The sequence below is a fragment of the Lates calcarifer genome, linkage group LG4 (genome assembly GCF_001640805.2).
Source record: "Lates calcarifer isolate ASB-BC8 linkage group LG4, TLL_Latcal_v3, whole genome shotgun sequence".
Lineage (NCBI taxonomy): Eukaryota > Metazoa > Chordata > Actinopteri > Centropomidae > Lates > Lates calcarifer.
The window spans coordinates 16,133,781-16,154,746 of record NC_066836.1 but is presented as its reverse complement, the minus strand read 5'-3'; the positions used below and the strand labels follow the sequence as shown (position 1 = coordinate 16,154,746).

Here is a 20,966-nt window from a genome sequence, read left to right as displayed (position 1 = left end):
TCCTTTTTCACCTGTTGTGTAGATGGATTGACAGACAAACTGCCCCCTTATTAGTATATGAAGCTCTTCTTTAAAAAATCTATATTGTATCGCAGCTGCGGGCTCTAACTGGGCTGTACTATGACTCTGAATAAGTCTTTTTAGGTCGTGACTTCTCCTTCGGGACGATATTTCATTAAGCCTTAAAACTGGCAGCTCACCGCAGACCTATAAGATCCAGTTTTGCAGTACGCACACATGCAGGCTCATTGGCTGCAGGCAGGTTGACACAGTTTCCCTGCTTCACTGCCTCATGCAGCTGTAGCGGCTGCTCGGAGCCTTCAGAGCCAGCAGGTGGTACTCTACTGTCCACTGTGTAACCACTGTTGAATGTGAGCCGCCGGCTCGATAAAGAGCTGAGAACCGGGAGACGGGAGAAGCAGAGAGAGCTGCGACTACCGGGACGAGCTCCTAGAGAAAGCGAGAAGAAAGAGCAAAGAGCAGCCGCTGCTTCTCTCTGCTGTAAGATGGACACGGACGGGACCGCGGTCACTTCAGTCATCGAGGTCAGCCGCTCCGCCTCCTCCGGGCTGTGACTCTCCGCGCTCCGCAGAGGTGGTCGGCGGACCCCGGCGGTGACCAGGACAGGACGCTGCCGCTGACACTTCGCAGGTTGCAGCAAGCTGTGTGTGGCGCCTTGCAGAGAAACCTCCATCTCCCTGGAGAATAAAGCAGGAATAAAGCATCTGGCACCTCAGAGGGAAATAAAGAGGAAACTGACTGGGACAGCAACAGCAGTTTCAGTGCGGAATTACTGTTAGATAACAGACTCAACGAGGGTTTACACCGAAATGGGGTAAGTGTGGCTGGGGTAGTATTTTCCTAGGAATAATTAGGCTTAAAGAGAAAATACAGAGCAAAGAGTTTGCTGTTAAATTAGAGCAAACTCTCTCAGTAATAACAAATTCTTCATTTTCTGCTCTAATTTGAACTAAGATTTGTTGGGTTAATGCTTCAACTCTCCGTTTTTTGTAGAAAAGAAGTCTCACTCACCTTGTAAGATGTTTCCTCACCACAGAGAAAGGTAAGAACACTCCGAGCCTTAGTATCTCAACCTTGATATATTTTTTTTTCTATATGAAATTGTGATTTCTTGTACCTGTGACCTTGGGATACTAACCACTCCACTGAATAGCTGAAAAGATCTTATAATCTTGGGCTCAGAACAAACTAAAGTTAGTGGTAACTTATGAAAAAAACAAACAGTAATAGCAATAGTTTGAAATTGTAGTGATGCTGCAACATAGATTTGGGAGTGTTGTGTCCTGTAACATCAGCGCTCTGATGGTTTTCAGTCTGCAGCACATCTGGAGCAGTGTTCTGGTTTCTTTCTTTCACCCCAGTACTTACACAGATTGAGCAGGATCATTCCAGATTTGATAAATCTGTTAAATTAAGAACATCATCTCCTGTAATGTTTTTACTCTGTGTGGCCCCAGAGTTTTTACATTATTTGCACCATAATTCTCAGTAATGGCTGTGCTTGAGATGTTTTAATTTGTGTTGTAACTAAAAAAAAAAAAAAAAAAAAAGAGGGACAGAGGTGCAGAGCAGGCATTGGCGTATGAAGCTGCTAATTTCTTTCAAATTAATGTAGAAAATTCTGCCATTTTGTTAAATATATTTGTAATAAGCAAGTTTCCACTGTACCTATGGTTTGTGTGTATTAATCTGTAGCAGGACAGCTGTGAACTGCCACAGCCAGTTGTGTTGACTGCTTACTGAAATCGGATATAGTTGTACTGCTGTCTTTTAGATGGATTATTTAAAGACTACATAGTTACAAGCAGCCACTTCTTTTCTTTTAGCGCCAGCACAACTGCACTCATTTAGAAATCTGTCTTTGTAATGTTAAACAGCTGTGTATAAAAGATTTAGATAGATCAGAGGGTGACAGGAGAAACTAGGCAAAGCAGATTGCTGATATTGAAGGTTGTGGTTGGAATTAGTGGGGTTATTCATGGGGTTATTCAGCCCTGACCTCCATCCAATCACTGTCAGGCTTTGTTATACTTAGACACCCCCACTGTCGGCCACATCCATCTGCTGAGGATGAAGGTCGAGCAGCTGAAGATCCTTGGGAAGTGATCGACTGCTGCCCAGTTAGCAGATACACACTCTGTCGTATACCACCAGAGTTTGTCTTAACAACAATTTTCACACACAGGTATACAGATGGTATACAGACAGATATACACACTTACAGCCAATCATCCTCTGTGTAAAACTCCTGACTTCGCCTTTGGGCGGTTGCAGGTTTTATTCCTGGTCGATCGTGAGTGTCGGTGAAGGTGTGAATGTTGCTTAGGTGGATGCCAGTAGATGCCAGATATTTAGCAGGAGAGAACAGATACCAACCCTCAGGCAAGGTCAAAGCGTGGCAGAAATGGGACAACTTTATAATTGAGTGTGGGACCTTCTAACCCCGTTTCCACTGCCCTTCTGGACAGCACAGTGAAGTGAGTGAGGCTTCCACATGCGTCTTTTTTTGTTCCCTACCATCCGTAACCCCATTGATGGTTATATGGGCCTTTGTGAATATGTGAGGGATGGCCAGGCCTCAGTGATGTAGGGCTCAATAGCTGAAACAATTAATCAATTAGTTGATTGACAGAACATGAATCTGCAGCTGTTTTGATGATTGATTGTTTAAGACATTTCCAAGTTCCAGCTTCTCAAACATAAAGATTTGTTGTGTTTCTCATATGATATCTTTGGGTTTTGGATTTCTGGTCAGACAAGACAAGTTATTTTTTTATGTTAGGCTGTAGGAAATTGCAGCACTTACACAAATTTTTAAAAGTAAAATACATCTGATCATGTAGTGTTAAAGGGTAGCTCAGCCACTTTCTTCGTGTTTTTAACAGGTCTTGGGGAGTACTGCTGCATGTGTGTAAAAAGTTGTATGAAGTCTTTTGTGGCTCCAGAGGGAGCAGCATGGCTTCCTCAAGTGATGTCACTTGAGTCAGCATCGGGTCTGAGGACTACAAGTCTCTAACTCTATGCCCTCTATTTAAAAAAATAGAGGGCATGGAGTTAGAGAGAAGTTAGCTCTTTAGCCTGCTCCTTATCTCTGCTTGAGGCTAGCAGTACATTAGCCGCTACTAGCATAGCAGATCTTCGAACCAACTGTCAACAATGAAGTTGCATTGTGGGTAATAGGTGCCAGGTTTTGGTTTTGACATAGAAGAAGAATGTTTGAAATATAAAAGACATTATATCTGGTACTGCTGCGTCGTTACAATACAGACATAGTTTGAATTCAAACAGGTGATTCTTTCTGCAGTTAAAGGGACACCATTAGTTTTACCCATAAAGATCAGTTAAATCATGAGCAGAACTACTAAGCCTGTAAAAAATAGTTAAGATGGCTTGAAACTGTGCTGCTTCCTTGTTTCAACTTCGTTGTTTGTCATTTTGCCATCTTCTCCACTGCCGCCGGTTAAAGTTGTCATATGCAAACCCTAAGCAGATACTTTAAAGATACAGAACCAAAACATTATATGAGATTCTTCTATGATGACAGTTGAATTATATCACTAGAAAGCCACAAATCTCACTCTCAGCCTCAGACAGGCTGCACTCATCTCTGTGTCTTGTCCCAATCAGAACCCAGATCAGTGGACAAGTGGTTGTGGAATCTAAGCAGCAGATCCACTGACAACAGGGGGGATTACTGTGAGATGAGAGGACTTATGGCGAAGGATATTATCAGACTGGAGTGCCGTCAAAATGCCACCGATCATATCGACATCTTCACAGTCGGTCCTTGAAACACTGTGCACGTACGAGTCCATATCATGTCCCTTTTTTTTATCGTGATCTCCTATGGTGAGAAGACACAGAGAGACCATTACTGGATTTGTGTGTCACTAATGGGGTCAGATATAAATGCACGGTGACTGGCCAAAATCACACAGTTCTACTGGGAACAGCCACAGCAATTTACAATACTGCGCCGAAGAAGAAGCAGTGTCCTGGTTTTTACCATTTCATACTTTAATTAGGCTTTTTAGGCAACAGTTTGATGAAACGGAGACGAGCTCTGATACTAATACTCTTCACTGTCTAATCAGTGTTGGTACTGTCTATGTGTTGTTTCCTGTTAATGACAATATTCACTATCAATGTTACTCAGAAACATCAGCATTGAGTTTATAATTGGGTTTATAATTAAAGACAGTTCAGACAGAAGACCTGCACAGTGAACACTCCTGCTCATATGTCTTAGATTCCATATCTGCCATATGTGGTATTATGTGATGGTCTTGTCTCTCAGCTTTTCAGCTCATTTGATTTTCTTTTATTAACATTATCTGGGCATCAGAGTGGCCTTCATCCATTATCTTGTCAGTGATTTATTTTGTAGTAAGTGGTGTTTTTATCCATGCTGTTGCTGTTGGGATGGCAACACCAATCTGTCTTTGCACCTCTTTGGTCCAGACTGACATGTCTTGACAACCACTGAATCGGTTGCTATGATATTTGGCACAGACACCCATAGGGTCTAGAGAATAAATCCTAATGGTTTTGGTGGTCCCCTGACTTTTCATCTGGTGACACCATGAGGTTGGTGTTCATTAACCTTGAATGAAAAATCTATCTGGAAAGTGTTAAATTTGGTACATGCATTCATGTCAGAAAAAGTAGGAAAAACCATCATATGGTCAAAATTTTGGTTGCATGCTTAGACTGATGTTGTCATATGTACTCAACTTTATTTTGTATCAAACTGTGGGAATACCCAGTGCTGTAAATGTACTGACTGGACTGGACTGACTCCAGATGAAGAGGAAGAAGAGAGTTAAAATGAGAAAAGACTTTTAGCAGTCTTGGTATTCAAACCACATGACAGTGGCTAAACCACCTCCCAACACTAGCGACTTTGTTGCTTTGATATATTTACCTCGTATCCAGGATACCTCCCTGCAAACGCTGCCAGGAGCAGAGCGGAGGGTGCAGGGTGAGCGACTCTGGGAGAGGGTTCAGAGCGTTTTAGTCAACATCATTTGCCAGTTATGTCACAGCCCCTGTATGGCTGGTGAATGACGCAGGAAAAAGTGTAGGAGCAAGCCAAAGGATGATTCCAACATCTGTCCCTGGATGGCAGAGAGTCAGACGGAGATGTCTCATCATGAAGATAATCAAGGATTTCCCCTTTTAAGCAAAATCAAGGCACAAAATGAGCAGGATTATATAATAATACAAAGTTTTCAGGTTTAGATGTTCAACTCCAGAAAAAACAAACACATTTTAGTCCATGCAAAAAGATTATGGTCATTAAGATTTGAAGATATCCAAAATTTTTCTCACCCTGTGTTTCCTCCTCCAGGGAGCAGCCGATCTTTAGCGCCCGGGCCCATGTTTTCCAGATCGACCCCACCACCAAGAGGAACTGGATCCCTGCCAGCAAACATGCCGTCACCGTGTCCTTCTTCTATGATGCCAATCGTAATGTCTACCGCATCATCAGCGTGGGCGGGACCAAGGTGAGAGGGAGGGAAAACGGTAATAAAGTTTTGAAATAAACACAGGATACTGGTTGCCCAGAAATGATATGCAAATGATCTATCTGTCACAGTCGAATATGTTTTTCTGAGGGTTTTCCTCAGACTAGTGTTATACTGTTTGATAGCAGTGAAGGTGGTGCCCTTGGCATCAAAAGAGGCTTTTCAGTATTGGTGACAAAGCCAGAGGCCAAACACAGCAAGACAAACAACAGCTTCACATTGATTTCCCTCTGCACCAGCCATACCAGAAAATCTGTGAGGTTAAGAAATATGCAATAAACAAAACCACAGTGAGTGTTGAGCCCAGGCGTCTTTCTCTGCAGTTCTGTGGATTTAGATTACGAGCAAGAGGCCACATGAAGCAGTGGGGTAGAGGGAGAGGGGGGTGGTCTATCTGATCTCTTCTTAGCACCTCCAGTCTGACCCACATTTCTACCTCCCAGAAGGCAGTGCGGGGTGGCAGTTGGTCGTTCAGCAGCCCAATCCTGGCCGGACTGGTGTCTGCCTCCAGAGTAATCTTCACTGCTGCTGCCACTGTCCAACATGTTGTGTCAAACCATAGAAATGCAGACTGTAGAGTTCATGTAATCATTTGTTGGAAGGGAAAGAAGGAGGGGAAAAGCCTCCTCCTAAGCTGCCACTGCCCTGCAATTCTGGGGTTTTAAATCAGTCCCATTACTGTAACGCTGGAGATGACGTAAAAAGGTTTATAAATAGGTCTGTTCTAATATTTTTCTCATGCCACCTCTTTCCCAGGGGGAGAGAGGTGGCTTCAGCCACTTCCCTGAGAATGAGGTGATGAACCCGGTGGATAAGCTGTGTTTATGTATCTTCACTGCTGCCCATCTCTTTGTCAGAAATATACGTTAAATCTGCCACTGCTCTTACAGCAAGAGCTCAGGATGTGGCAGAGCTCTGATTTTTGATCATGTTCAAAACATTCATTTTTAAAAGAACAAACACATCTCGGGGGAGAAATGCTTGAAAATAGCTGATTGCCAGGAATCCCAGTGGAGAGTTAATGTTTCACAAATGTCACCATAGGCACAGATGTTTGCCTGTGCTCTTTACTTTTCCAGCAAATATCTGAAACATGAAGTTATCTCAGTGTGGACAAGGCTTATGTAAGAGCGATAGTCAAATAATGATGCAAAATTATCAATTAACAAAAGATACACTTTCTGGAATTAAACCTTTCATATGTAACATTTCATATGTTTTCTTGCACTTGAGTAAAAAAAGATTACCATGTGTATAGAAGATGCTATAGGGTTATAGTGTCTGAAACAAGGCCTGGTGTAGTGATATTATTCATCCTTTGGACCCTCTCGCTGACTATGGGAATAAACAATGCCCTCCCCCAGTATCCTAAAATAACAAACTCCTCCAACCTGCCCTCTGATAGGATGATCAATTTTGTTCTCTCTGCATGTGCAGGCAATCATCAACTGCACTGTTACACCAAGCATGACGTTCACCAAGACGTCCCAGAAGTTTGGTCAATGGGCTGACAGCAGGGCCAACACTGTGTATGGTTTGGGTTTTGCTACAGAGCAACAGCTGCACCAGGTAAATTACACCAAGGTCCACAGAGGTTAAAGCACTGAAAAGCACTCAGTATGGTTAACCAGTCCTGCATTATTAATGTTTCATTACCTGAAACAGTTTATCACTTGTCCTCTTTTGAAAAGTTCTCAGATAAGTTTAAGGAGGTGAAAGATGCAGCTCGCCTGGCACGAGAAAAGTCGCAGGATAAAGAACTGGCCAACACGGCGCTCACCATCGCTGCTCCTCAGGTGAGCTCTGCCCTTATAGAAAACAAAAATGTAAACATGAAAGTAGAGCAAGCCTCTGCAGATGAAAAATTTGTCACGATCCACAAAAACATCAAACGGCGCGTTTTTTTTTTTTTTTGTTTGGTTGCTTTTTTTTGGCATTTTAAGATTGAGGAGACTGTGAGCACAGGCCAAGGTTACAATAGATGAATGCACCTGTGATACTGTGCAGCACTCCAGCTATTAGACAGAGCCGCTTTGATTGAATCAAAGGAAGGGGATGGAGGGAAAAAGGAAAGAAAGGTAGAAGAAAGATGAGCTGGGTCACTTGTCTCAGAGGGAAGTAAAAGTGAAGAAAACTAGGACGATGGTAAAATTATCCTGTGCTGCTCAGCGGTGCACCTCATCTGCAACGCTACCTAAAGAGCCTCCGTCTCCAACACTGTAATGATGAAAATGTAGTCGGCTCAGGGCCCTTTTTGATCAATAGGGAATAATTACCCATCAGTTACATCTGCTTGGTCATGAGAAACATGCCCATTTGCCTTTAATTCTACAGCTGAGCACATTCCAAGTGACATCTCTCACTCCACGCGTTTATTGATTTAATGAACACACTGAAGGAGCCAAAGCTCCAGAAAATTGAAGTGTGCAGATTAATTGTGCTTGATGCGTGCTAAGTAGCAATGTGCAGCATTACTGATCATACAGCTAAATGTAATTGAGAGTGTGATATTCTTAAAAGGTCATTGTGTATGGTGTGATTTGTGTTGACAAGTTTCTCTGTCTGTTTTTCTGCCTGATGGATTCCCTCTAGTTCTCTCAGGTGAGTCTTTCATTATTGTATCTTTTGGCACCACACAAAACAGGAACTGTCTCTGGAAGTCATTTAAACCACAACAAATTCACTATGTGTGCAAATACACTCTGGAAATCTTTCTTGCTGTCAGTATTGTGTGTTTTTCATTTAAATGTCTGGACTAAAAGTAGTTCTCATGAGCAGCCTCTCTCCTCTGGTGGTGATGAGACTCTGTTTTGTTGTAGAGACATGTGTGTTGTCAGGAGAGTCCATTTACTGATGTGTTTCTCAGGACCTCTCTGATGAACTCCAGTCTCCACCTGTGATGTGCGTGAACGGACCTGAGGACAAGCTGTTCCGCAGCCAGAGCGCAGACATCACCCTGTCTTCTGAGAAGGAGCGCATTAAAAAGATGCTCTCTGAAGGGTAACTGAGTTATGCACGCACACACACACACACACACACACGCACACACACACACACACCAACAAAACAGAAACTGAAGAAACCACAAACACTTTATTCTCCAATCTCACCCTCTATTCAAACAGTTAAACACAGTAATAGGAATCCCTTTGTGAAATGCTTGTTTTGTGTAGGTGTTAAGAATTCAGTTGCTTTTCTTTCTTTCTATTCTGCTTTGCTGCACATAAAGTTCAAACTCAATGACTGATTAGAAACAAGAGAAAAACTTTTATAAGTTATGGCTTTATCCATCGCTCACAAACATGCATCTCAGAGCTTTCATCAGTGGATGGAGCTGCCCACTTGTCACACAGATCTAAGAATGACTGATACTGACAGTAATAACCAACAGGTGATAAACATATCCATGAAACTGAGCCAACTCCCAAAGCTCCAGCAAATTTTCAGTAAATGCGCTGTGTGCTAAGACGTTTTTGTTAAATGCAAGGAATTATTTGTGCAGTGTAAATATATATATATATATATATATATATATATATATATATATATATATATATATATATATGTGTGTGTGTGTGTGTGTGTGTATGTGTATGTATATATATATATATGTGTGTGTGTATGTATATATATATATATATATATATAAGTAAGAGTTAGATCAGAAGATTGATATCACTCTCATGTCATCTCAAGGAAATTTCAATCGAACGCAACTGGACTTAGTTATTGTCTAGGAAGACGTTTCACCTCTCATCCAAGAGGCTTCATCAGTTCATGCTCGCATCTGACCAGGCTGGGACTGGTCCAACTAACTGGTGTGGAGACCCAGGTATTTTAGCTCTATGAGGGCTTTCACAAGACCAATGATGTCATGGATCCTTTGTGCTCCATGTGCCAACGAAAGTCGTTAGAGTGACAATCGGTGGTAGAAAAGTTAGTTTCGACTTCGTTAGTGCCCCCTTGTGTTATATTGACAGTCATTGGAGTCACATGAGGCCATTTGTGAATCGTTGTTTTTCTTAGAGGCCAAATCGTTGAGTCTCCTGGGAAGGGATGAAAGGGCGGCATTGTAAATTGGAGATAGGTGGATGTCTTAGACCTCCTCCTCTGTTGAGGGATTGTTTCTTTACTTTTAGAGACTCTCTACTTTTGAACTGATGAAGCCTTTTGGATGAGAGGTGAAACGTCTTCCTAGACAATAACTAAGTCCATTGAAAGTTGATTGAAATTTCCTTGAGATAACTGGATGAATGAGAATATTCACAGGCTCGTCACTCTCATGTCTGTACACTATACATTAAGCTGTGATGAAGCTTAAATAATGGCGTTAACATATTTTTTTGCAGTTAACAATGGAAACCACATTATTGAGACAGAATGTAAAATGGTGTCATCCTTACGATGGTGCCAGTATTCACACTGCAGTTGAGAATATATATGATTTTGACCACAGTAATTTTAACACCAGCTGAACTTCATGAGGTTATTGCAGATTTCATGTGATCTATACCATCCATCGCACTCGACCAGATCATCCATTACCTTTGACTTCCACCTTCCCAGCAGTGTTCAGAGCATTAATACGGTTTTCATTTCTCGGGTCAATTACAGCTTGACGTCATTCAGTTTGTTAAGCTTTGTAGGAGGTGAAGAGGCCATTGTTGAGGTGACTCATACGTAGCATCAAATAAGGCTCGTAAACATCCCTTCATTCAGTCCTTTGAGCCGCCCACGATGCTTTTATATCCTACAGTCCAATTATTACAACAGACAGCTGCTTCTGAATGGTTGCCATGGTAAACTGTTGCCATGGGACAACCTCAAGCTTTTGAGATGTAGAGAGACCAAACAAGGGCAGAGGATCAAAGATGAAGAGCTGCTGATCATTTTTACAGATTGTACAAACATTGATAGAAATTGATGACATTTAATTATCTCAAGTCTTTAAATGAGTGACTGTATCATATATTTGGACTAAATACAGTGTATACAGTCACACAGTCCCAAGTAAGATTCAGCCTTAGGCCTCACAGATAGTGATGTTTTATGTGGAGCCAAGATGAGCAGGATAGCATCATTGGAAACTACACAAAAGAGACAGTCAGCTAATAACACCTCAGTATTCTTCTTCTTAAAAGTAGCCTTTGAATGTTATATTCAGTGTTTTGATAAAGACAACTTTTAATACTTGACCCTCCAGGATTAGAGGATTACTGTGGGAACAGTCTTGTTTGGGCATTTTAATGAGTGTATCTGACCTTCACTCTGGGCTGTAGGTGTGTCGCTGCAGGCTGTAGTCCTCAGTATAACCTCCTTTAACAGTGTCAGTGCTTGTGTTAAACAGGTCAACAGCGTTTCATCATGTTCCAAAGGTTTGGCAGCAGGAAAGTTTGGCTGTTACTACACAACCAGTTGAAACATTTGGCTTCAGGTTGCTGAGTTGACTCACGAAAACTCAGATGGCCCTTCAAATTCACATTTTGTCTGAGAGCTTTAAAGACGTCTCATCCATGTTGACTCAAAATATGTGTGATACTTAAGTGTCACGTAAACCATATGATAAAAAGTTTCAGCACAGTACAGGTACAGTATTATATGTATCATGCAACATGTATTGCTGGTTTACAGTTTTGTTTTTGTGTTCTTCAGGTCTATTTGTGAGATGAACCTGGAAGCTGAGCTCTTCACTCTGCAGGACAGCAACTCCAAGCTGGTGGCAGCTTTGCATGAGGCTAACGCTAATGTGGAGCAGTGGAAAAAACAGCTGGCAGCCTATCAGGAGGAGACTGAGAGGCTGCGAGAACAGGTGAGTCTCTACTGTATTCAGTCTGACACTCAGCCACAGGGGGCCCTTTGAAGATGTTCTGTTTTAAGTGTGTTTATCCAGAACACTGAATTATCCATTATTGAAACATTAATTCAAAAGCAGCAAATCACCCCGGAGTGAACACATACCAGATGTGTTCCTGTATCAGTCAAGAGTAGGTTGCTAGTACAGCTTCATGTCAAACTAGCAAATAACGGCCATAAAATTAGTTTTATGGTTGTTACCCCTGAAATAACTACATGGATGTAGTTGTTGTATGCAGGTGGGAGGTTAAATTTCGTATCAGCCATAAAAAATTGATATTTTCAGTTATTTTCTAGATGTTTTTTAATATAGTTGATACCCAAAAACCAGAAGTTTTGGTTGAAGAGGTGAACAGAGATTTCTGTCAAAGTTTTTTTTTTTTTTACCAGTTTGGTAGTTCAAATAACAGCAACCCTGTATAACCTGTTTCATAAATACAGCTACGATTAGCTAGGTAACTGAGTAGTATTTTATTAACAGTTTTGATTGTTGTTGGTTAGTTTTGATAAAGTGGAATTTCATCCATCATCAAAAGGTGCATTACAAACTTTAAATTGTCCATTGGTACGGTCTGTGATAGACTGTAGATATGTACCCTGCCTCACCCCAAATGCATGCTGGGATAGGCTCCATGCCTGTGAACCCTGAACGGGGTAAGTGGTTTGTGTGGATGGATGTTTGATGAAAAGCTTTGTAGAAACATTGCCCTCAGTGCTGTGGTGTTTTTAGTACAGGAGGTGACAATATAAAAAGATCTGTTCAAACATGAGACACAGTTGGTTAATGAGAAGTTAAACTGGGCCAAAAAGCATTCAAGCATTATCAAGTCAAACACTGAAAAGTAGCTGTTCCCTCTTGTGGCCTCTGAGGTCCTCTGGCTGAGTCCTTGTTCATTCTCCAGTGACTTGCGAGGCCAGAGCTGGTGGTTAAGGTCGCACCTGATTATCGATGCTGGAGTTGTTAGGCTCTGTAACAAGAGCAGACACTCTGGGTTATTGCTGAAGAAAACCCTTTCTCAAACAAGAACAAGGTGACGCTGACAGGACTCTGTCGATCTGTTGCTTTCTGCTGAGGGAGTTCATGCTGGGTTTTGATTGGGTTGTCGTTTTCAGACATTTCATTTCCTTGGTTTTAAAGCACCATGAAAAAAAAACACAGATTAGTCAGGCTGGTAACACACTTCATCATTCTTTGACATGACTTGTGGCTGCAGGCATTTTCCCTCCAAAGCTTTAATCAAGGTGTTCCCTGCTGGTTGAACCAGTTGACTACAGTATACACACATCAATGTCACATTTAACCGCAAGGGATTTTGGTCTAAATCCACTGAGCCTCAGGAGGGTTTTATGCTTGAATTACCTTTCAGGTACCAGTGGCAGATGCCCCCCCCTCAACTCCCACCCCATCCTCCCCTCCTCAATTCCCACTCATCAATAAAAGGTATTTTCACCTTTGCTAGTAGCTGATTCCTCAAGGAATGCCGTCGCCTCAGGCTGACAATTACAAACCTTGATCCTTTTCCATTATAGCCAGATCGATCACTGCTTTTTAATTCTTTAGCACTCGTCTGGTATTTCAACGAGAAACAGTTTTAACCATTTTGGTCCAAATGAATTTGTGCAATCAAGAACCCTGTTTCCTTCAGCCTAAGTTCTTGTTCTCTGTGTCGGAGGAGGGGGACCAGGTGGCTGAAAATGGTTCACGTCTCAGGGGTGGTGTGAGAGGGAGAGGGGTTTGTAGGACAGCAATATCCTACTTTCAATGCCCCAGTTAGGAAAAAATGAAAAATCACCAGAGGGAGCTGGCATCTACTCGGTTCTCTCTCTTTTTTTTTTTTCCTCCTCTACTTCTTCTTTCTGCAGCTCCTTCTAGTCTCAACCATACATGGTTTAAAATATATCCAGCCTGTCTCTGTCAAACACTGGGGCACATTTAGAGGAGTCCTCCTGTTTATTTCTGATTCATGGGGCCCAGATGATTCTGCAGTGAGGGTGTCACTTCTGTTTACATGATAACGGCCATCATCTGTCTGCTGATGAATCATAGTAGGAGGTGAAGTTATAGTGTGTTTTTACCTTGTAGTTACAGTCAAGTAAAAATATGAGTCATGATAAGCAGATAAAATTGAGAGGCATGTCAGACTGAAACTAAATCCTGTGGAGTATTATTAGCTGCTCTGGCCACAGTGCAGTGTTGTGCGGGTTCTCTCTGCAGATCAGAGGCAGGCTGATATGTTTTTCATGTTTTGTGTGCTCACTAAGATCACTGATACTTTCTTAAAGAAGCTTTGAAGAATTACAGAATGCAGTGTGTTTGAATTATGTTAATGTTTTGCACAACATTTTTCCAACATGCTAATAATTACATTTGTTGCAGCACAAGTTTTAACTTCAGCATATGTAGATGTTTTTTGACTAATAGGCAACTTAAAATCCAACATAAGACATGAGACAGGTTCCTATTACACCATCCAAGTTAATTTGTAATAGTAAGAAGGTTAAGTCTATTTATATAGCACTTAATAAAAAAACAATAAAAGCATTTAGCACGAAAATATCAGACAGACTGGAAAGTAACAAACCCAAGGACTGGATGACCTGATAGTGAGAGGTAAACAACTATTTCAGACTTTGGAGGAACATCCAGAAAACACTGGTTGACTGACCTGAGAGACTTCTGCTTACTGTGGCTCTCTGTGTAGCTGCGTAGTACCTCACCGGGAATAAATGTTGCGTAAACGTCACCTAGGTCTTTAATTTTTTAAGAATACTGTTGTGTGGATGTGAAAGTTACCAAATGTCCACTTTAAGAAGCCATGCCCAACATGCTGAACATGATTTAATTCATTGTGTTTGTATGTATGTTGTTAGGTGGCTGAACTGGAGGCCCATGGAGGCCAAGGTCCCAGCGACCTGCTGAAGGATGAGTTGACCCAGTCACTGGAGGAGCTGGAGGCCCTGCTCAAGGCCAAAGATGAGGTTGGTACCTTTTTTTTTGTTATCAGCGAGAGTCAGAGGTGGAAAGCTGCAATGTTGCAATGAATGATGCAGCTACTCAAACTCAAGTGAGGCTTTCATTCTTTTCCAGGAAATCCACATTTTGCAAAGCAAGAAAGCAGAGTACCATGAAATGGAGCACGACAGAGATGAGGCCATACACAGATTACGGGTAGGAGCGTGATTATAACAACGTGGTTTGCATTGCATTCATAAAGTTTGTACACATAATAGTGAAATAGTCGGTAGGTAAATTGAGTTCTTCAAATTTTCCTTGGGGCCCCGACCTTTGACTGACCCTCTCTGCAGGAGATGGAGATGCGTAATTCAGATTTGGAGCGGCGCATCCAGAACACAGAGCAGAACCTGAGTAACTCTCTGGAGGAACGGGATCGCATGGACACTGAGATCCAGAGGGCCATCGAAATTCTGGACATCAAGATCTTTGACCTTAATGACCTCCGTCAGAGCCTGGTTAAACTCATCGACAAGTAAGAAGGGAAAAACACAGTCTGCGAGAGAGCTGGAACAGAAAGACGGGGTTCGATTTTGGCAGCAGGGAGTGAAGCAGAACGAGATGGAGCTGGTCCTCTTCAAGCACAAGAACCACCTCGGCTGCAGGAGGGTTGCTCCATGTCTGTGTTGCAGCAGTGGCTGTGCTGTGCTCAACTACATACTGCAAGTGTTGGCCTATGCAGCAGCATATACATGGTATTGCTTGTCCAATCTAATGTAACGCTTCATGTTGCTTTCAAGGGTAACATTCAATGCAATAAACCAACTTTAAGGTAAGTGCTTAACAGTGTTAGACATTTAATATTGAGAACTGGTGCTTGTAGTTTTTCATAAGTATGACTTTTGTATAAAAAAATACGGCAATGCAGTGTCAATATGAACGATGAGAGGCCTTGTTTTTTTTTGCATCTGACAGGTAATATTTAAACACCTTTACAACAAAATGAGTCCATGCGTATAGAGACAGGAACATTACACTCAGTGAAAAGTGAGTGCAAATAAAAGAGCGCACAATTACTTTAAAGAGATTTGCCTATTTAAGAACTTGCATACAACATAATTATTACAGAATTAACGGTCAACAAAGTTTGATTTGTGCGGAGATAACCTTGTGCACGGTCCTGTAGTCACGCATGCATAATGTAGCAGCTGTAATGTGGAGGAGAAGGTGGTTGCAGGTGGTGCTTTTCCACAGGAACAAGCAATGATTAATGTTCAGGGTCAGTGAAATAGTTAGAATAGTTGCTAATAGTGTTTTCATATTGGGGGGAGGCATGGACACGCAACTTGAACTTAAACAGTAGATCTGAATATTGACACCAAAGATCAAATGTTAAGAGCAGAGTCACTGATAAGGTCTCAGCAGCTCGTCTATTATCACACCTTCATTTAAGCTTGTTAGGATCCTTTAAATCTAAAGTAAGTTACTCTAACTCTTAAGTACATGTTAGTAGATAGGATGTGTTATGCAATTAAAATTAGGATAAATAAGTCTTTTCAAAATGATATAAATCAACAATGCTACAGTAATTAATGAGTATCCATAAGAAATAAAAGTCATCACTTAGTCTTACAGATAGGTTTAACTCACATTTGGACTGGCCCAGAGTACATAATGCTCCTGTGCATCATCTCTAAACATACAACTGACTTAACAACTTATTTACGATAGCTGCTTATCTTAGTGAACATGTCGCTCTGATTGGTGTGAACGCATCCAAGGAAATTTAAGAGACATTTTTTGCCTTCTGTCGTTTTTCAGCACGTTACCTTTAGCTGTGGACAGTACTGTATGCCCTAGGCCTTGAGAGTGTGGCTGTACTGTATGAAAAAAAGAAAAACAGAACGTCTAGTTCAGAGTCTTTTTATTACACAGACTGTATTGTTTAACATGGTCTATCATGCAGTGTTTGTATTCATTTTTTCAAGCCTTACTGCTCTGTTTTAAGGATGAGTGTGGACAGTCATGCCAGCTCTGTGTCTGAAACTTGGAGCTGTTGTGATGACAGTTTGGAAATAAAAGCAAAGAATACAGTCACTCGGTTATTTGAATGTATTTTCTTTGTGTATGTGGACCATCTGCTTAATTAATTTTTTTGCAACATACAGTTTGATAGGTGGGATCGTGACTGGTAGGAGTTAAACAGCTATAAGAAGAATAGCAGTACAGAGTTGACCTTGTAGAACATAGTGTCAACCTCTGGTGTATGTTTTTTTGTTTTGTCTGTGTAAACTCCCCTCATCAGTTGCAATCTGGCAATATCTATTGTGAGTAACACCTCCTGGGATTTCACATTTTACACCTTTACAAACAGGATCCAACAGAATCCTTTAACTGCTCTACAACAACACAGATGCAGCTGAGTGCCCACATACCACATTTGATGGACATGAAATGTGACGAAGCATTGATTAATCAATCTAAATCCACGCAAGTTGTCAATACACAGCTGGATCAATAAGGCCTACAACATACTGTTGTACTCAATATGATTTAATACACTAAAAAGCCATTATTACAAAGTGAACGCTTCACAGAATAAACACCAGCTCTAACCACCCTGATGGTTTTCTAGGTTTCCTACAATGTAGCGAGGCACACTGAACCATTATGATCGCATTAGTTTTTATGTGTCATCACATGTATTTACAGTCAGACTTGACATTAGCTGAAGCAGCTACAGATGAACATGCTGAAAATGTGTCAATGTGCAGATAACTGTAAATAAGAAATGAATCATTATCAGTGCTGCTTGTCAAAATGCTTTTATTGACAACAGTGATCACTGATTCCAGGTGTCTACTTCAGCTTCTTCTTAGGTCTGAGGTTACTGGTGTGTCTACACTTCTTCTTGCGGCAGTTGACGGCACGTGGATGCAAACGAGCGTAGCGCCTGGCATGAGGGGAACAAACTGTTAGGTAAAAGTACTGCAGCATCATCCTCTTCGTTTTCAGCAATGAATGTCAGCAACATCTCCTCTCTCATCAACACACAACCAATATGATTCACTTTGTCAAGGCTTTTTATTGTGTTCTCTCCAGCTCTAAACCACAGTTTCATTAGACGACTATTTAAATAGCTTAATGGCTTACTGAGGGCTTTAATAACCCACTGATTAGATTCAAATTATTTGAACTCTACCAGCCTAACTACACTGATACCATTTAGGTAGGATTGTAGTTATCAGACCTCTTGTGCCCTTGGAAGTCATGTCACACTCCCCACTGTAACAAATTCAGTTTTTATCAACTATTAATAAAAGTGAATAAATTCATAACAAATTTAAAGTTATTTGATGTCACTAACATGAACTGTATTCCCCCATTTGGTCCACCTCACAGTTTGAGGGCCACTGTTTTATGCTCTTAATGAAATAAAAATAAAATTAAATAAGAAAAAAAAAAACAGTAGAGAGTCATCCTCTTGCCAGTAAAAGGATAATTTTGCATTTGACATATTTCGTTGCCACAGAAACAGGCTTAGACAGTCAAGGCCTAGTCTCCTCCCTCTGCTCTTTCTGAGAATCAGTTCAGCCTCACTCATATAACGGTGTATTAGCTTTGCACATGTACTTGCGGCAGACCATCTTCTCACAGTTGTATTTATGAGCCAGCTGCCTCAGGGATGGCTCAATGATGCCCCCTCTCAGACGCAGGACAAGGTGGAGGGTGGACTCTGAGGGAGGAAAGAAATTGGCAAATAATCATGATTCAACAATGATGAGCCTGCCTTTTAAATTCGTGATAGCTTGGCACTGTGGAAGTTTCACCTACCCTTCTGGATGTTATAGTCCGACAAGGTGCGTTCATCCTCGAGCTGTTTTCCGGCAAAGATGAGACGCTGCTGATCAGGGGGGATACCTAAAAGTCATTTAACATTTGAAGCTGCCTCTAAAATGCCAAGCCTGTGATCAATGTGTTACTCAAACTTGCAATAGGCCCTATATAATAATTGATTTTCCTTAGACATCAATGGAATTGATGGATTGAATACTGCTGATATGAACTGACCCTGTACAGCTACAATGCATGTGCTCTTATGTACAACTTCTATATAATAACAGTAGGTCTGTTCTTAGTATAAGTGATGGTCAAATGACCGTCAAGGATTTATTTTGTGTGGTAAATTTGGGAGGGCTGAACAAACTAACACAAAATATGAACAGACAGAAACAGCTAGTGTTTAGCCTCAGTTCTAACAGGGTTCATCTGTAACAGTTTACTTTAAACACTTGGATGCAGACTGTGCTTGCAGTACCACATCTAGCAATGGAGAGAGGGGCCGTGATTGGATGACGAACCCTCAATTTCAATCGTGGTATTCACTGTCCAAAGTGACACTGGATGTGGACTAATCACAAGAGATTGCAGATTGGGTTGCGTCCTAAAGGAGACCAATACATCCATGGAGCAAACACAGAAAGTATCGTTAGCTAATGGTTAACTAATTCAGGCTAACAGCTAACTTTTACTAGGAATCTGAATGAGAGGCAGAATAAGGGGCAGCAACACACAGTATTATGGGGATTAAGCATTGCATTTAATCACATAAGATTTAACTAGAGGATATGATACTAGGCTGAGTTTGAGACTGATATTTCAGTCACGTTATTAAGAGACATAGAGTTTAGGACAGTTAATGGACACTGGCATTTAAGCTTATGAGGTTGAGTCCTTACCGCAGCGGCTCAGGTTCGAATCCAGCCCGGGACCTTTGCTGGATATCATCCCCTCTGTCTCCCCCGCCTCTCTCTGCTATCACTACCGAATGAAGCAGTAATGTCAAAAAAGAAAAAGGAAATCATAGAAACTATTTATATTTTTCTCACCCTCTTTGTCTTGGATTTTGGCTTTGACATTCTCTATAGTGTCACTGGGCTCCACCTCAAGGGTAATGGTTTTTCCCGTCAGTGTTTTCACAAAAATCTGCATTGTTTACTAAAAGGAAGACATAAATGTGTCTGTCAGACTAGTATGGGTCAGCCAACATAAATATCACAATAAAAGCAGACCAAAAAAGAGACAAATCTGCTATTCCTGTACTTCAAATAGTAGTTACTTCCTCTTATTTACAATGAACTATCTCGGTGTCTGTATTTGTTACATATTACAGTGCATTTCCCGAAATCAACCAAAACAAACGATCATTTTAGAAGTTATAAAACCTACACTTGCTTACCATACATCAGCAGTTTGGCAAAAGAGGAATCCGATTAGCCCTGTTCCGTGCTTTAGAAAGGAAACAAGCTCATCCAGTCTTGCATTCACTGCCCCGCTGGTACAGCGGAGGGAGTGTGTAAATCGCAGGTGCAGACACGTTGTTGTTACCGGTAACGATCTGATATGTTTAGACAATACGAGTAAAGATTGCCACGTCCATAATAATTTAACACTGTAAAAGAAAAAAAATATAAATGAGTATCGTCCCTGGGTGGGCTCGAACCACCAACCTTTCGGTTAACAGCCGAACGCGCTAACCGATTGCGCCACAGAGACAACTCTGCATTGGTAGTACGCACATATATGATATAATATTCATACATACAGTAGTTTGTGACTGAATATTTAGTTATGTCATTCGCCGGTGCTGTAGCGCCCCCTTGTGGCAACTACACTACGCGTCAGTTACACGCGAGGGCATGCAGTTATCTTTTTCACCGGTAATATGAAAGTCTAAATTCATACAAGACAAGACAAAAAGTTAATGTGCTCTGTATTTAATACTAGCTCGCGGAGTGACAGTTTACTTTACTACAGTTTCGTTTACTTTTTTACAGTTAACTTTACACAGTAGCTAATTTAAATGCAGCGCACAGGGAGACTGTCCTGTAATACGTAATCCAATCGCACAATGAAGAGAGGCGTCGTGATTGGACGTTGAGTCTGTTTTAACCCTCAATTTCATCATCCAATCACTTGATTCATCGTCACATGTGAAATTGGACGTAGGCCAATCACGCCACAGGATGACATTGGACACAGCCAATCACGTACTACAGGATTACGCACTACAGTATCCTTAGCTAGCAGTTAACTACTTTATGCTAGCAGCTAACTAGGTGAATGGTAGTTAATTTAAAATAGTTTTAACTCAGATGTAGTCCACAAAGACATTAGAATAGCACCTATTGATTAACAATATTTTTCGTGTGTAAATCTATAACTGACACATCATTAAAAATAATAGCATACGTCATAAAGTCACTTTTGGTGAAGGAAACAGTAAATTAAATCCTGATATCGGACCATCTCAACATGCCCGGACTCGTCCTATAAACGGTTAGAGCCCTGTGGAAAACTGATCACGTGTTTGACTGGGAAAACGCCGGCTCCATCCCTATTCACAATAGTGTGTTATATTTCATCAAACAAATAGTGCCTATATATAACCTGCCTCGTGGCATGATTTCTTTTACATCACATCTGGAATGCCTGTCTCTTACCTGTTCCAGGTGTACTGTAAGGCTCTCTGGAATGCACCCAGCCCATTAATATCACCCTGGTACGAGCCACCAGATGGCACTGTGGCACAGGAGTTAAACAGCATGATT

The 20,966-nt window shown here is 41.3% G+C and overlaps 2 protein-coding genes and 1 non-coding gene across 9 annotated transcripts; 1 reads left to right on the top strand and 2 right to left on the bottom strand.

Annotated features, from left to right (window-relative positions):
* The first annotated feature begins 212 nt into the window (after nt 1–212).
* On the top strand, nt 213–16,452 carry LOC108883655 (homer protein homolog 3). 2 transcript variants are annotated; one of them, XM_018677040.2, is made up of 10 exons: nt 213–835; nt 1,015–1,063; nt 5,372–5,528; nt 6,987–7,118; nt 7,241–7,345; nt 8,437–8,549; nt 11,202–11,358; nt 14,274–14,381; nt 14,491–14,571; nt 14,709–16,452. In XM_018677040.2, exons 2-10 carry the CDS (start codon nt 1,041–1,043, stop codon nt 14,892–14,894), a joined length of 1,062 nt encoding a protein of 353 aa, XP_018532556.1. In that variant the 5' UTR covers nt 213–835; nt 1,015–1,040; the 3' UTR covers nt 14,895–16,452. The 2 variants fall into 2 exon arrangements, with proteins under 2 accessions (XP_018532556.1, XP_018532554.1); XM_018677038.2 differs by having other exon boundaries at nt 215–835; nt 8,416–8,549.
* On the bottom strand, nt 16,197–19,906 carry LOC108883656 (ubiquitin). Of its 6 annotated transcripts, none has more exons than XR_007813047.1 (6): nt 19,595–19,906; nt 19,245–19,353; nt 19,095–19,176; nt 18,190–18,259; nt 18,011–18,091; nt 16,197–17,308 (listed from the first exon to the last, which is right to left on the bottom strand). XR_007813047.1 is itself a non-coding variant. In XM_051070096.1 (6 exons), exons 2-6 carry the CDS (start codon nt 19,272–19,274, stop codon nt 17,215–17,217), a joined length of 390 nt encoding a protein of 129 aa, XP_050926053.1. In that variant the 5' UTR covers nt 19,275–19,353; nt 19,595–19,906; the 3' UTR covers nt 16,197–17,214. The 6 variants fall into 6 exon arrangements, 5 of the variants coding, with proteins under 5 accessions (XP_050926053.1, XP_050926054.1, XP_018532560.1 ...); XM_051070096.1 differs by having other exon boundaries at nt 17,989–18,091; nt 18,190–18,276; nt 19,095–19,170; XM_051070097.1 differs by having other exon boundaries at nt 18,190–18,276; nt 19,095–19,170.
* trnan-guu (transfer RNA asparagine (anticodon GUU)) lies at nt 19,838–19,911 on the bottom strand. The gene has a single exon. It is a non-coding gene; the product is annotated as a tRNA-Asn (tRNA).
* Between the last annotated feature and the right edge of the window lie 1,055 nt (nt 19,912–20,966).

What these genes read in the sequence shown, in the direction of transcription:
- LOC108883656 (XM_051070096.1), bottom strand. Translation starts at nt 19,274, where the DNA reads ATGTCAAAGCCAAAATCCAAGACAAAGAGG. An exon ending in TTCGAACCTGAGCCGCTGCG is followed by an intron (nt 18,277 to 19,094) that starts GTAAGGACTCAA and finishes AATGACTTTTAG; the next exon opens with GTATCCCCCCTGATCAGCAG. An exon ending in GAGAAGATGGTCTGCCGCAA is followed by an intron (nt 17,309 to 17,988) that starts GTACATGTGCAA and finishes CCCTCATGCCAG; the next exon opens with GCGCTACGCTCGTTTGCATC.
- LOC108883655 (XM_018677038.2), top strand. Translation starts at nt 1,041, where the DNA reads ATGTTTCCTCACCACAGAGAAAG. An exon ending in TCACCATCGCTGCTCCTCAG is followed by an intron (nt 7,346 to 8,415) that starts GTGAGCTCTGCC and finishes TGTGTTTCTCAG; the next exon opens with GACCTCTCTGATGAACTCCA. An exon ending in CTGAGAGGCTGCGAGAACAG is followed by an intron (nt 11,359 to 14,273) that starts GTGAGTCTCTAC and finishes GTATGTTGTTAG; the next exon opens with GTGGCTGAACTGGAGGCCCA.